Source organism: Gossypium arboreum, chromosome 13 (genome assembly GCF_025698485.1).
Source record: "Gossypium arboreum isolate Shixiya-1 chromosome 13, ASM2569848v2, whole genome shotgun sequence".
In the NCBI taxonomy this organism is placed as follows: domain Eukaryota; kingdom Viridiplantae; phylum Streptophyta; class Magnoliopsida; order Malvales; family Malvaceae; genus Gossypium; species Gossypium arboreum.
This window is the reverse complement of record NC_069082.1, coordinates 108,826,078-108,839,025: the sequence shown is the minus strand read 5'-3', so window position 1 is coordinate 108,839,025 and position 12,948 is coordinate 108,826,078. Positions and strand designations below refer to the sequence as shown.

The following is a 12,948-nucleotide window of genomic DNA, read 5'->3' as shown; positions in this document are numbered from 1 at the left end:
AGTTCAAATATCAAATTTACCAAAAATATATATATATATATATATATATATAAATACCAAATGAAAGAAAATGTGAAGTTGAAGTAGGAAGGGTTATATTAAATAAATAAAAAATAGATATAAATATATAATGAAATTATAGATTGATTTTAGCAGCGTTACATGTGTTCTACTCCAAAAACTCATTAGCCATACAAAATTTTGTAGGCCATATCTTGACGAAGTGGTCTGCTTTACTAGATTTGTTTAATTTGAATACACCATATCCATATACGTATGCAGCTTGTAAATAGAAATAAATTTTATATTACCAAAAATTATGGTGTTGATTAGATAAAATCTGTATTTCTACCTATCATGTTGAAATTAGACATACGCCGATTTTGAATATAAATTAGTTTGACACTAAACATGGTTTTAAAACAAGATTACCCACCCTCAATCCATTTCTATCACTCACTTTATGGATTTCTCTTTCACCACCTATCATCTTTTATTCCATCCTATTCTAGCATTTAAATATCCTTCCCAACCAATTACTTTGCTCTCACAATCAAATAAAATCAGTTTTTTTTTTTTTAAATTAAAATTTTACCTAAACTAATTTATATTAATATGTTATACACCTCCATCCATCTATACTCTAAGAGCCAATCGAATGAATAAATTTGAATAAAAATATAAATCTAAGAAAATTGACCTAAATAAAAAAAATAAATCGAATTTCAAATAGGATTTTTAACCCCAAACTTGACTTGAATCATATATCTATACTTTCTTTCTTTTTTCCCTCTATTCAGCCGAATCTAAAGAAATTGAAAGCGTTTTGAAAGGTGAGAAAGTGAAGTTAGAAATTTTACTTGATGGTGGTGTTTAATTAATTAGCAAGTAGCATAATAGTAGTCTTATGTATGTTTAGCTGAAATCATACAGCTTTTGGTTGGGGTTTTTCTAATAAAAAAATATATTATATTTAATCAATATAAAATGAGATTACATTATATTAGAAAGATTATCGTGAAAAGATTGAAGGATTTTATCTGGAAGTTGCATGAATATTGTGACCAACCTGAAAACTTGTTTTAGTCTTAATCCTTATGAGACTTTATGAAATTTGCATTAGCAAATTGCCTGTTGTTGTAGTATGAGTGAGTTATTTGGCTTTTTAAGGTATAAATTTTTAATATATTTTTAATTTGTTGAAAAATATTTATTTGAAAGTTTTTTTTCATGTATTTGATGTATTTTTAAAAAATTATTTTTATATAAAAATAATTTAAAAAATTAATCTGATCGACCGGGTTAGATTGGAGTTTAGCATTTTTAATTTAGGTTAAATTTAGGCGGAAATTTAGGTCTATTTTTTAAACTAAGTCTAGCCGAGCTTAAAATTATGCATACACTTATATTAATTCAATATGAAAATAAATGTGTATACAATTAAATTAAATTAAAATTTTATATAAAAAGTTATAAAAGTCAAAATTTATATATAATATTAAAAAATTCAACATGCAATATCTAAAAAGTGTTGATAATCAGTGGGGTTTATTATAGATTTAATATATTATAGTTGAAAATAGTATTTTTTTAATCGTGTGATGTAAAATTAAACAAATCCTTTATTTTAGGAATTTGTTGTAAAGGAGAGCATGAAGACAAGGAGAATCATAACCGTCAAATGTTTATCGCGTTCTGGAACCTTTTTTGTCGGTGGGATTTCGCTAACGTCACAAGGCCGATCACTTTCCTCCCACGTGGCAGCCTCTCATTGATTCACTAACGTCCTGGCTATCTTTTGGGGCACGCAGCATAGGTCCCACCACATGTAATGAAACTTAACTCTCATTTGACCGAATTTGCCCTCCCATTTTTCATCAAACGACGACATTACCCCAAAAGTTGACTGGCTAATTTCCTCATGACCATTTTGATCCTTCGCCGACACTGTCAAGTTGGCACATGTTCCTTCAATCAGACGGTAGTCATTTACCCAACCCTAAACAATTACATTGATTGGTCGAAAAGAATTACATAAACTTTTGAGATATAATTCTTTAAATGAATATCATATTTGGCATGTGAATTAATAAGTCCCATAATCTGTGCCTAAACGAAGATAATAAAAAACAAAAAAGATGGTTGATAATATTCTATGCTTGCAAAATGGTGAATGGTGTGTGCATTTGAGTCAGCATAAATGAAAATAAAATGCCTTGATTTGTGAGGAAGAGATGCTAATAGCACATGACCTGTTTCCTTATGCTTCTTTACTCAATCCCAAAATTTCCATTTCATTTTTTCATTCCCCTAGTGTTTGCACGTTTTTGTTTGCTTTAACGTCAAGCACTTGTTTGCATCCTTTATAACTATTGCTTCCCATCATTTCCTTTAATGCTCTACTTTTGGACCAAAACTTGAGCATACTCTCAACATACCACCTTCTTCTTCTAACTTAATCATTCAAACTCACTTTCATTTTTAAAACTTTGATTTAAATAAAATAAGCTTATATGTTTTGTCAAAATAGCACTAATCGTATTTTTTAACTTTTTTAACGGTATTTTTATTAAATCTATTAAAAAACAGATTAAAAAAAAGAACAAAGGCTAATAACAAAAAAAAGCTCAAAAACACAATTAGGACTATTTTGACAAAATATACAAACGTTGGTGGCCAAATCAGTGTTAACCCAATAAAATATAAAGCTTATGTTGTGTAAACTAAATTGATTTTTTAATTTCAAAATATTAATTTGAGTTTTTGAATAATTTAAATCTATGACTGAAATTGAACTAATATTTAAAATTCAAATGAAGTATTAGGCTGATGATATCCCTAAAATTGTAAGCTTACCATCCGCCATTTCCATTGGAATCACCAACACACCTATTTTTATTACTTATAGTTAAGATTTAGATTTATAAGATTTTTAGAATTTAGGAGTGATTTGATCTTGGTATCAGCATATTTATTTCTATAATAAAATTATTATAACAATTCCCAAATCTACAGCTTGTGGTTCCTTTGTAATTTAATGAAAACCCTAAACCACAAAGCAATACTTTTTCTCTGGTTGAGCTTAACTTTTAAGTGACAACCACAAGACAACAATCTCTACACCAAAACCTTGCCCCTCCTTTGTCCCTTTTCCCTCGCTCCCAAAACCACAAGCAGAGTGGCTTACTAAGTAAATTAATCATATTCCAAGCCCTTTCCTCCCCGGTTCAAAGTTCTCACCTTTCTCCCCCTACAAAAACTCTTGTTCAGTTCATCAAAACCAAAAAAGGAACCAATCCCCCCCCCCAATTGATGTAAGCCAAGCCAACACACAGCACAGCAGCACAATGCCGCAAAAACACCCCCTTCTTCTTCTCATTTTCTCAGTTTTTCTCATCTTCCAAACATCAGATGGCCATAACATCACACGTTTACTAGCCAAGCACCCTTCTTTATCATCCTTCAACCATTACCTCACTCTCACCCATTTGGCTCAAGAGATCAACCGCCGCACTACCATCACTGTTCTCGCCTTAGACAACGCCGCCATGTCCTCTCTCTTGAATAATAACCCTTCCATTTACACCATGAAGAACATCCTTTCCCTCCATGTTCTTCTTGACTACTTCGGTGCCAAGAAGCTTCACCAGATAACCAATGGCACGGCACTCGCCGCTACTATGTTCCAAGCCACTGGGGTCGCCCCTGGGGTTTCCGGCTTTGTTAACATAACCGATTTTAAAGGTGGAAAAGTTGGTTTTGGAGCTGAAGCTAATGGTGGGGATTTAGATTCTTTCTTTGTTAAATCTGTTGAGGAGCTCCCATATAATATATCTGTGATCCAGATCAGCAAGGCTTTGCCTTCTGCTATAGCTGAGGCTCCCACTCCAGGGCCGAGTGAGCTGAACATTACTGGGATTATGTCAGCACATGGATGTAAAGTGTTTGCTGATACCCTTTTAGCCAATCCTGAAGCCATGGGAACATATGAGGTAAGATCAAAATCTGTGTTTTTTCATTTTGTAAATATTTGATCTTTGAGGCTGTTTAGTGATAATTAAGTGAAGAAAGTGAGGCAAAGGTGAAAGAAATAAATGGGGGTAGAGGAAAAGGGTGGAAACAGTTAATTTCTGGCCATTTGATTGTGTGATGATGGAGTTGTTGAAAGAAATAGTGTAAAGTATATTGAAGAAAGTTATAATAATGGCATAAGATACTGTTTACTCTTTTATTGGCCAAATCTTCGTTTTCATAAGTCAAGGATTTGTTTGGGAGTCAGTAGGTGATTTTCAATCTAAAAGTATGATAATGACACCTTGAGATTTTTCAAAATTTTTGTGTGTGTGTGTGTTTTTTTGCATGTGAATTTCTAGAAAAACTAACACAGATCTGGGTTTGTGTTGGGATGCCAAATGTTGATTTTGCATTGAAGTTTTGTTATTCGGATTTAAGAGAGTGTCTAATAAGAATACGTTGGTTCGCATTCGATACAAATGTATTCCATTATTTAAGAAAAGAAAAGTATCTAATTAATTTAAGTGTTTAGACTTAAACAAAGTAGATTATGTACTACCCCACATGAGAAAATTTACATAATATAGTTGGATTGATATTATGATAAATCCAAGTAAGAAAAACATGCAGTAAATGCATGTGGCAGGTGGTTGGACTTGGAAGGCATCGATACAAATAGTAATGGCATAACAAATAGCAAGCTACTGTTTTGCTTTTTACTCGGACTCGGGTGTGTTTGGGCTTTGGAGGGTGGTATTAGTAATTGATATTTCACCTCAAAGGGGAAAAATTTATCTGAATGAATTGGATAGAAGTAGAAGATTATTGACATTTTGCTTTGTTTCTTCATTTTCTTCTTTGAAAAATTTGTAAGGGTAAAGCAATGTTTAACAAAGAAAATGTGATGATGGTGACTTGTAGGATAATCTGAATGGAGGATTGACTGTGTTCTGCCCACTGGATGATGCATTTAAAGCCTTTTTACCAAAGTACAAGAACCTGACTGCTTCAGGGAAAGAATCATTCCTTGAGTTTTTTGGTGTGCCTGTTTACCAATCTTTATCCATGTTGAAATCTAACAATGGTCTCATGAACACATTAGCTACCGATGGTGCTAGCAAGTTCGACTTCACCGTCCAAAACGATGGCGAACAGGTGACACTAGAGACCAAGATCAACACCGTCAAAATAACCGGGACTTTACTTGACGAACAACCTGTGGCGATTTATACAATCGACAAGGTCTTGATGCCTAGAGAATTGTTCAAGGCAGCCCCTACTCCTGCCCCGGCACCAGCCCCAGAGGAGGCAGCGGATGCACCAAAAGCATCCAAATCAAAATCTAAGTCAAAATCGAAGTCGAAGTCAGCCCCAACACCTGAATCTGATGCACCAGCGGATTCACCGGACGATGATCCAGCTGATCAGACAGCAGACGATAATGCTGCATTGAGTTTTAAAGGTGGAAGGTTTGTTGCTGTTGGATTGAACTTCTTGCTAGTGTTTTTGTTGCTCTAAGGTTTCTAGTTTCATTTTTTGTTTGTTTCATTTTCATTTTCATTGTAATTTATATAGATACTGGAGAAATAAGTAAAGGCTTCAGTGTGGTTATATTTTTTCTTATATTTTTTTTTTTTCTTCTTTGAAGTGTGATTATGTTGTTTCTCTTGGATAGATTAAGGAAAGGTTTGTGATTTTCTTTTTCTTTTTTGCTTGTAAGTTTGATTATTGATGAAAAGGCAAATGCTATAGATATTGTAATAGACAAAGTTGTGGTTACAAGTTGATTTAAAGGCAATTTAATAAATTATCTTAATTTAATAAATATAATATTATCTTAATTTGCTTAAAGTCTTAGTGTTCTTGTTTAAATACAGATTTCTTATATACTTTGACAGTGAACTCTCATCAGTTTACACAATACAAACAGAGTTACTGTAATTCGAGTTTACGTCACCGGATACATTTATGATTATATTCTTGGGTGGAGTAGATGCAAAAAACAAAAAATAATTTTTGGAGTAAGTGCAGAGGGCTGTGCGTTAGATGATGATAGCAATTAAATTGGGTGTATGCTTTTGTGGACTTACAAAGCCATCCATTTTAATGAACTCAACGGTACCGTATCTACTCACAATCTCATTTATGAATGATTCACATGATGTGTGCATTAGAATAAAGTACTGTCTCTTCCCCATTTAACTTCAACATATTGGTTCACTCAAATCTTTTACTTTTTTTATTATTCAAATTTTGTAAAATTAATATCCAAAATTGCACGAATGTATGCAAATCTATCAACCAAAAACAAGTTTAGAAAGAAAAATGGATCCATCCTTGATGATTTTGAAAATGAGACTATTCTTCCAGTCTCTCTCTAAAAATGGTTGATCCTAATACAAAATAGATGGATTTTTTTCAGACCTCTCTTAAAACTCTATATTAATAATAGTAAAATTCCACGTCACATTTCCTTCCTGTTCATGTTAAAATATTTTAGATATCCAATAAATCTTTAAATTTGGATGAATAGATAACTAGAATTTTGGATGAAGTGAGCTCAATATTTCGGTTTTTATTTTGATCGAACTCAAATAATAAAAATACAATTTGATCCAACTCAAAAAATTTCAAATCGCCATTTTGAGTGGAGCTCAAATTTAAATTTCCCATTGTTGGAATCCAATTCAACTGAATTACGCCCCAAATTCATCCATACAATTGCATGCTCAAATGTGATGAAACTAGAAGCTTATCAATATGATCATTGCTTAGCATGACTTTATTACAAACAATTAGATTTTAAAGCCCCCCAACCCACCCCCCACACACACTTTTTTTCTTTTCTGAGGTTTTCTGTATGAGTGAGGACAAGACAACAGGATTTAATCAAAGAAGAAGACAAGTCATTTCCGTTTCAACCGATCAACATTCTAAGAGTGTCAATAATTTCATGATAAACATGTGAAGTTAGACCTACCACGTCATTTCTGAAATCAATCAAATAAAGGAGATGATGAACAGTCGGACAAATTTGTCTTAACACCAAAATGCCAATTAGACATAAAACCATGAAATGCAATGGAAGATGGCAACAAGGACATTAACATACTGCAATATTAGTTATTGAAAGATGATTTTCAGAATAAAACGAGGTCATACCTAGTGCATAACGAAATTTTCTCCCTGTTTACAGTGAAAGGATGTTTCTGAGGTTTAAACTCGTGATTAAACAGATGGTGAGTGCACAGTTGACCATCGTGCCAGGCATGATCTTCCATGATTTTCAGCATAACTTATTAAAAGTGATCAATACCAAGCACATCTTGAAAAATGCTAAGACAAAATATTCTGTTATTCATGTCAACATATATTGACTATAACAATACATAAATTGTAGCAACAATTAAGCCATAAGCAAATTTGACCCCTAGCGGAAAGGATACTAAAATTACCTCCTAATATTATTTCTTGTAGCAAAATCTATGTCTAAAATGAGCCTATCAGATGATGTTCCCATTCATTGTGTGCATGGTGAGACATATGTATTCAGTAAATCAAATTATAGAATAAATAAGACTAAGAACTTTTTGCCACCACTGCTTTTTTTTTTTTTTTTTATCAGAAAGAGATAAAGAGAGGATGGAGAAAAAGGGGTCAATAAATAGGTAAAAAAAACTAATAGAGTTCCCTAGTAAACTCAATGGTATATAATCGACCTAGTTTTGCTCTTCAGGGTTATTCACAGACCTTGACTTGTCCAGGTCCTGATTGTTCAAATAAAGGAAAGATGAATGATCGCTGAAAATCGATACAGTAGGCCGAGGAGAAAACCCAGTATAGCTTCTGTCTACCTTTGCTAAGCATAATTCATTAACGTATCGGAAAAGCTCATGCTTCTGGGCAAAAGGCTGAGCTGCATATTCTTCAAATGGCATCCACTGTGAAAAAAATAAAAGAGGCAAACATATCAAAAGAAAGACTAGCAAATGCAAGCATGAAAATCCTTCCTTCTTCGTTGTTATGCAAAGTTCATGAAAATTCACGTTAAGATAGCAGCAAAGACTAAACTAGTAAATAAGAGAAGGCGTGCCGTGTACAGGAGTATAGTATCTTTTCTTTTCAGTCAGGAGGGTTTGGGCGGCTAACACTAGGTCACAAAGTTTACGTCGAAAAGGAAATGCTTGCACCAGTAGAGACTTATCTCATCTAAAGCTAATATTTTTGGCACGTAAAATATTAAGGAAGAGACTTAATTGCAGTTTGGCTCAATCTTGTACCGCTAAACATTGTAGAAAATTAGTGGTAGGCCAAATGTATATCAGGTCAGTGAAACGCAAAGGCATCCTAAGATGCTTGTACATGCTCTTAATTCAGGACAAATTACTCAATGGAATAAATAACATGCAACAATATGAGTCGTACCTGGGCTGCCTCAATTTCCAGCTCTTGCTTCTGTATGTCGAAGGATAGTGGATGCAACATGCATATGAAAAATAGATCTGACTTCTCGAAAAAAGACTTATGTGTTTGCCTGAATTCAAGAAAAGGATGTCAAAACAAATAATTCACTAAAGTACATAAGCTGATAGAAATATGGGAAAATCAATGTTAACAAAGTGTGAAGCACAATTGAAAATCTTAAAGACATGATTATCGATTGTCCATAACATGGGAGGCATTCTTGTCTTCTTGAGTTTAAGTGATATTTTCACAAAAGTCAGTGACCATAACATATGCTCATCAAAATACCTACATATACTCCTTATGCACTTCTGAAAATCCATCCAATTTTACACAACCTGGTATATCTGTAACTATTATCTCATCCAAAAAAATTTATTTGTCCTTTTAGATTTACAACCATGCTCGTAAACCATTGGCCAATTCTAACAAGACTAACTCAAAAAACAGTAACAATATCAAGGGTGCATTTTCCTGTTAGATTTTTATATGCCTTTCAACTAATCACAGATTAGGGATCAATGAAACCCATATATGAAAGAGTGGAAACTTTTTCTTTACTTTTTCAAGCAATTACATTAATAAAAAGACCTGCGCCTTTTTGGTTTTATCAACCACTAGGATGTCGAACTGTTTTAAACAGGCATGGAGCTTTGAGGAAGCATGGCATGATTACTAATATATTTGATGTAAGCTATGGATATAAAACTGAAATTATTGAGATATAATTGAGTGGCTTAAAAGCAAAAGGACATGTTTACTCATGCAAACATCATACCTGAATCCTAGGACCTCCACGAACTCTGTGTCAATCTGAAAATGGAAAAATCAATGGTTTTCATAAGGCCATTAGAACTCTTGTTTAATACTTGATGTAAGAATAAATATTTATGCATACTCATCACTTACTCCTGTCTCTTCTTTTACTTCTCTCATTGCTGCCACAAAAATTTCCTCGCCCTGTTTGCACAAAGTTCATTGAATATTTGACAGAAACGTTAATTTTTATATAATGTGAAACATGACAGGACACTGGAACATACCTCTTCAACAACCCCAGTAGGAATTTTCCATATGCCTGTTCCTTGAAGAAGACCACTCTTTTCCTGAACTACGAGCACCTATCAACCAAGGAGATGCATATTAAGAAGCAACTACGAAAGAGAGTTGTTTGATTAATCCAAAAACAAATGTGAAACCTATAGATATCACCACTTATAACAAGAGTACAATTGAGAAGAAGGCTAGATTGTGTGGTTACACTCATATAGATAAGAAAAACTGCAGAATTAACATGTGAATCTGAGGATAGAAACTCCATGTAGAAGTGAGCATGAACCCGCTGCATCAGGTCCATAGTAATTTATTGGGTTGAAAATTGCATCTGCCTATTTGGTATCATAGTAAAAATTGATGCCTTAAGAGTTTGAATATTCAAAGAGGTAAGCTTTTGGATCTATGGAACTGTTGGAATGCAAAAATAAGGTTCCAATCGTGGCTTGTAATGGATAAATATAATGTATTAGAAAATGTCCTCTAGAATACATCAGTCAGCAGTCTAACCACACACCAGATTCCAATAGACCAGGTGAAACTTATTAACCAAAAAAAGGGAAAAAAAAAAAAAATGCAGGACTGACCAAAGGGAACAAACCAATTAACAAGCTCTACATTAGCAGAATAAATAATCAATTAATCATTTGCATTAAAAGCTGAAACACGATGTAGTTAAGGGAGTACCTCTCTTTTATCATTCAAGATAATTGCACCAACACCTACTCGGTGTGTTGCATTTCCAGGGATAGTGCTAGGGGTCTTAGGAATCCAGAACACGAGCATGAGGTAACTTGGCTCAGCATGGTGGTATCTGAACCCCTCCTATAATCAATTTAATGTGTTTCAAAACAACTTGACTGTCAAAACACTATAATTATCAACAAGAAGATATACAAAGGGTTACATAATATTGTCAACAATATCAAACTTCACTATCAAAGTGAAGATAAAACATATATTCAAAGTTTTGCTCTACAATTTAGGAGTAGGCAATGGAATATTATTAGCATAGACTACCTTCACTGCAGTTTCGACTAGATGTATGAGTCCAATAGGCAATTTAATCCAAACTCCCTTTTTACCCTGCACAGTAAACTCCAAATGAAATGAATATAAACCAAAATGGTAAAACATGAAAGTTACAGCCCTTAAATCAATTTTCAAGAAGATAATGAATAACTTAATTATGCAACTAAGAATCCTAACAATTAAAGTACAGATTTGGTCATTTTATTCACATCACAATCACCAGAAAACACCAATTGATCACTTAGATGACTGATTGAGCATAAATCAAATTTCCTCCTTGTTATTTCACAAAGATCCGCCCACATACAGAATAAGACTTTGGCCCTGGATGAACACTCATCATTAGAAGTCAGCTTAATCACCTCAAGACAAGACTTATCTCCTAATCATTTCCATTTTACAAAATCTAATAAATAAGGAGAACTTGCACTGTTACACATATCAATTCCATTTTTCGATTCAAGCAATCATCTGAACAAACTTTCAAGGGACACTAAGCAAATCCAATAAGAAAATATCCATCTCAAATTTAACCTGTTGCTTCCACTGCAACATGGAAGCTCTGAGCATGGTAAGAAAGGTTTCAGTGTCCATATGCTCCTTCATTTCTATAATGACACCTCCATGGTCATCATTGATAACAGGAAGCAATTCATCATGCCAAACTCCATTTCTGCACACCGGTCTTCCAACTACCTCCAATAGATCCGCTGAGATCGGCATCTGTTTCTGCCATCAATAAATATCAAATTCTCAAGGCCAATTTTAGTGGTACCAAAATAAAGGGAAAAAAAAAGGTAAAGAATTTACAAGTACACATATGTATGTACATGCACAACTAAAAACCTTATTTGCTTATATAATATTCAACTTGTTACTTAGAAATTGACTTTTCTATTTCTACATTACCAGATACTTGTTTGAAAGAAAAGTGTTGGGTCAAATGAAACATTTGTTTTTCTAAATTAATTTTTCCTGGTACATTATCAAAAAGAGCTTTCCATAGGCGACTGAGCTTAGCTTGACTGAGTCACACCTAAGATTTCAAATCTTTTCTTTTTTAATACATTTCCTAAACAACCCATAAATCCTCCCAAACCTCAAACTAATTAAATTTCAAGATACACGCTCGAATCCACGACTTTGAATTGTTGTAACAACAACAGTACAGTTGAGTGCCAATTTATCTTCACTCATCCTGAAATAGTATTATCTCAATAAAATTTATATTTTATATTTACGTGATCTTATTTTTTGGGGGAAAAAAAAACAACGCAAAACACTTTCCATCTCATCCAAACCAAAAACTAAATAAGCAACTTCAGATTTTTAAATTGGCAGAAAAATTATTTTTAAAATCAATATTAAAAAATCAAACGAATTATTTTTTCAAGTAACACAAACAACAAAAAAGGAACTTAGTTTTTGAAATATGTCAATTTATATATAATTTCTAAGAAGCAATTTTCGCATAACAAATGGAATTAAATTACTGAACACTTAACTGAGCTAGAATAAAGACTATTTTTGGCTATAAAATAGTAGTTTTAAAAAAATAAAAATAAATACAAAAAAGGCTGTATAGGAGTAGTAGTTTCACTGCTGGGATTCAAATCCAAATCCGCAGAACCCAAGTTAATAGACGTTTAAACCAGTCCTGAAGAAGAAGAGAAAGGGTAATGCGAAAACCCTGTTTGGCTTGGCTCCATAATTTCATAAATTTATAATTCAGGAAAAGAAAAGAACAGAAAAAGGAAAGAATATAAGCATACTTTTCTAAGTATAAGAATTCAAATACTGATTTTGATTTTATTTGTATATAGAAAATGGAGAGGAAATGAATAGAACAGAATCGAAGCCGAGGGAGACGTTTGAAGAAAGGCTTTAGCGCGTTGCTATATATATAGATATATATGTCGTAGTTGGGCTTTGGCCTTGGGAACTATTTTATTCACTTTATGCAGGGAAAGCTATGGTGCCGTGAAGTGGATGCCGGCGTATATCCACACCAGCTTTGACCCAATAAAAACTTTTCTATAAGTGATGTGGGCCCCCAGTTTATTCATTCGTTAGGTACGGGGAGGGACTAGAGGGAGCTACGTGACGCAACTTAATTTCTAAAAGGCTCTATATAACTACATTTTTCTTAAAAGCTTACAAGTACATGTTGAATTACAAGTAAACCAACTCATGTTGAATTACTAGTTAACCAACTTACGGGCTCGCATCCCTTAAAATAAAAATTATTATTTAAATTTTTAAGTTTTTTTAATTTTAAACTAATAAATATAAAATTATACATTAACTCCTTTTAAAATTATAAAATTTAATTTAATTTTTAAAAATTATAAAAATATAAATTATAAAAAATTAAAATTTTATTCA

General features: G+C 33.0%; 2 protein-coding genes across 3 annotated transcripts; one reads left to right on the top strand and one right to left on the bottom strand.

Moving 5' to 3' along the window:
• The first annotated feature begins 3,029 nt into the window (after positions 1 to 3,029).
• LOC108464421 (fasciclin-like arabinogalactan protein 1) lies at positions 3,030 to 5,844 on the top strand. Its single transcript, XM_017764714.2, has 2 exons — positions 3,030 to 3,992; positions 4,936 to 5,844. Exons 1-2 carry the CDS (start codon positions 3,348 to 3,350, stop codon positions 5,530 to 5,532), a joined length of 1,242 nt encoding a protein of 413 aa, XP_017620203.1. The 5' UTR covers positions 3,030 to 3,347; the 3' UTR covers positions 5,533 to 5,844.
• A 1,496-nt stretch (positions 5,845 to 7,340) lies between these two features.
• On the bottom strand, positions 7,341 to 12,578 carry LOC108462862 (nudix hydrolase 10-like). 2 transcript variants are annotated; one of them, XM_017762771.2, is made up of 9 exons: positions 12,336 to 12,578; positions 11,098 to 11,292; positions 10,552 to 10,617; positions 10,219 to 10,356; positions 9,522 to 9,599; positions 9,388 to 9,438; positions 9,257 to 9,291; positions 8,440 to 8,548; positions 7,341 to 7,955 (listed from the first exon to the last, which is right to left on the bottom strand). In XM_017762771.2, exons 2-9 carry the CDS (start codon positions 11,284 to 11,286, stop codon positions 7,734 to 7,736), a joined length of 888 nt encoding a protein of 295 aa, XP_017618260.1. In that variant the 5' UTR covers positions 11,287 to 11,292; positions 12,336 to 12,578; the 3' UTR covers positions 7,341 to 7,733. The 2 variants fall into 2 exon arrangements, with proteins under 2 accessions (XP_017618260.1, XP_017618262.1); XM_017762773.2 differs by lacking the exon at positions 12,336 to 12,578 and adding an exon at positions 12,069 to 12,301.
• Positions 12,579 to 12,948: the final 370 nt, after the last annotated feature.

Coding starts and splice junctions, on each gene's coding strand:
- LOC108464421 (XM_017764714.2), top strand. CDS start 3,348: ATGCCGCAAAAACACCCCCTTCTTCTTCTCATTTTCTCAGTTTTTCTC. Junction 3,993..4,935: donor AAGCCATGGGAACATATGAG/GTAAGATCAAAA, acceptor GGTGACTTGTAG/GATAATCTGAATGGAGGATT.
- LOC108462862 (XM_017762771.2), bottom strand. CDS start 11,286: ATGCCGATCTCAGCGGATCTATTGGAGGTAGTTGGAAGACCGGTGTGC. Junction 10,618..11,097: donor TGTTGCAGTGGAAGCAACAG/GTTAAATTTGAG, acceptor TTTACTGTGCAG/GGTAAAAAGGGAGTTTGGAT. Junction 9,600..10,218: donor TCTTGAATGATAAAAGAGAG/GTACTCCCTTAA, acceptor CTTGGTTGATAG/GTGCTCGTAGTTCAGGAAAA.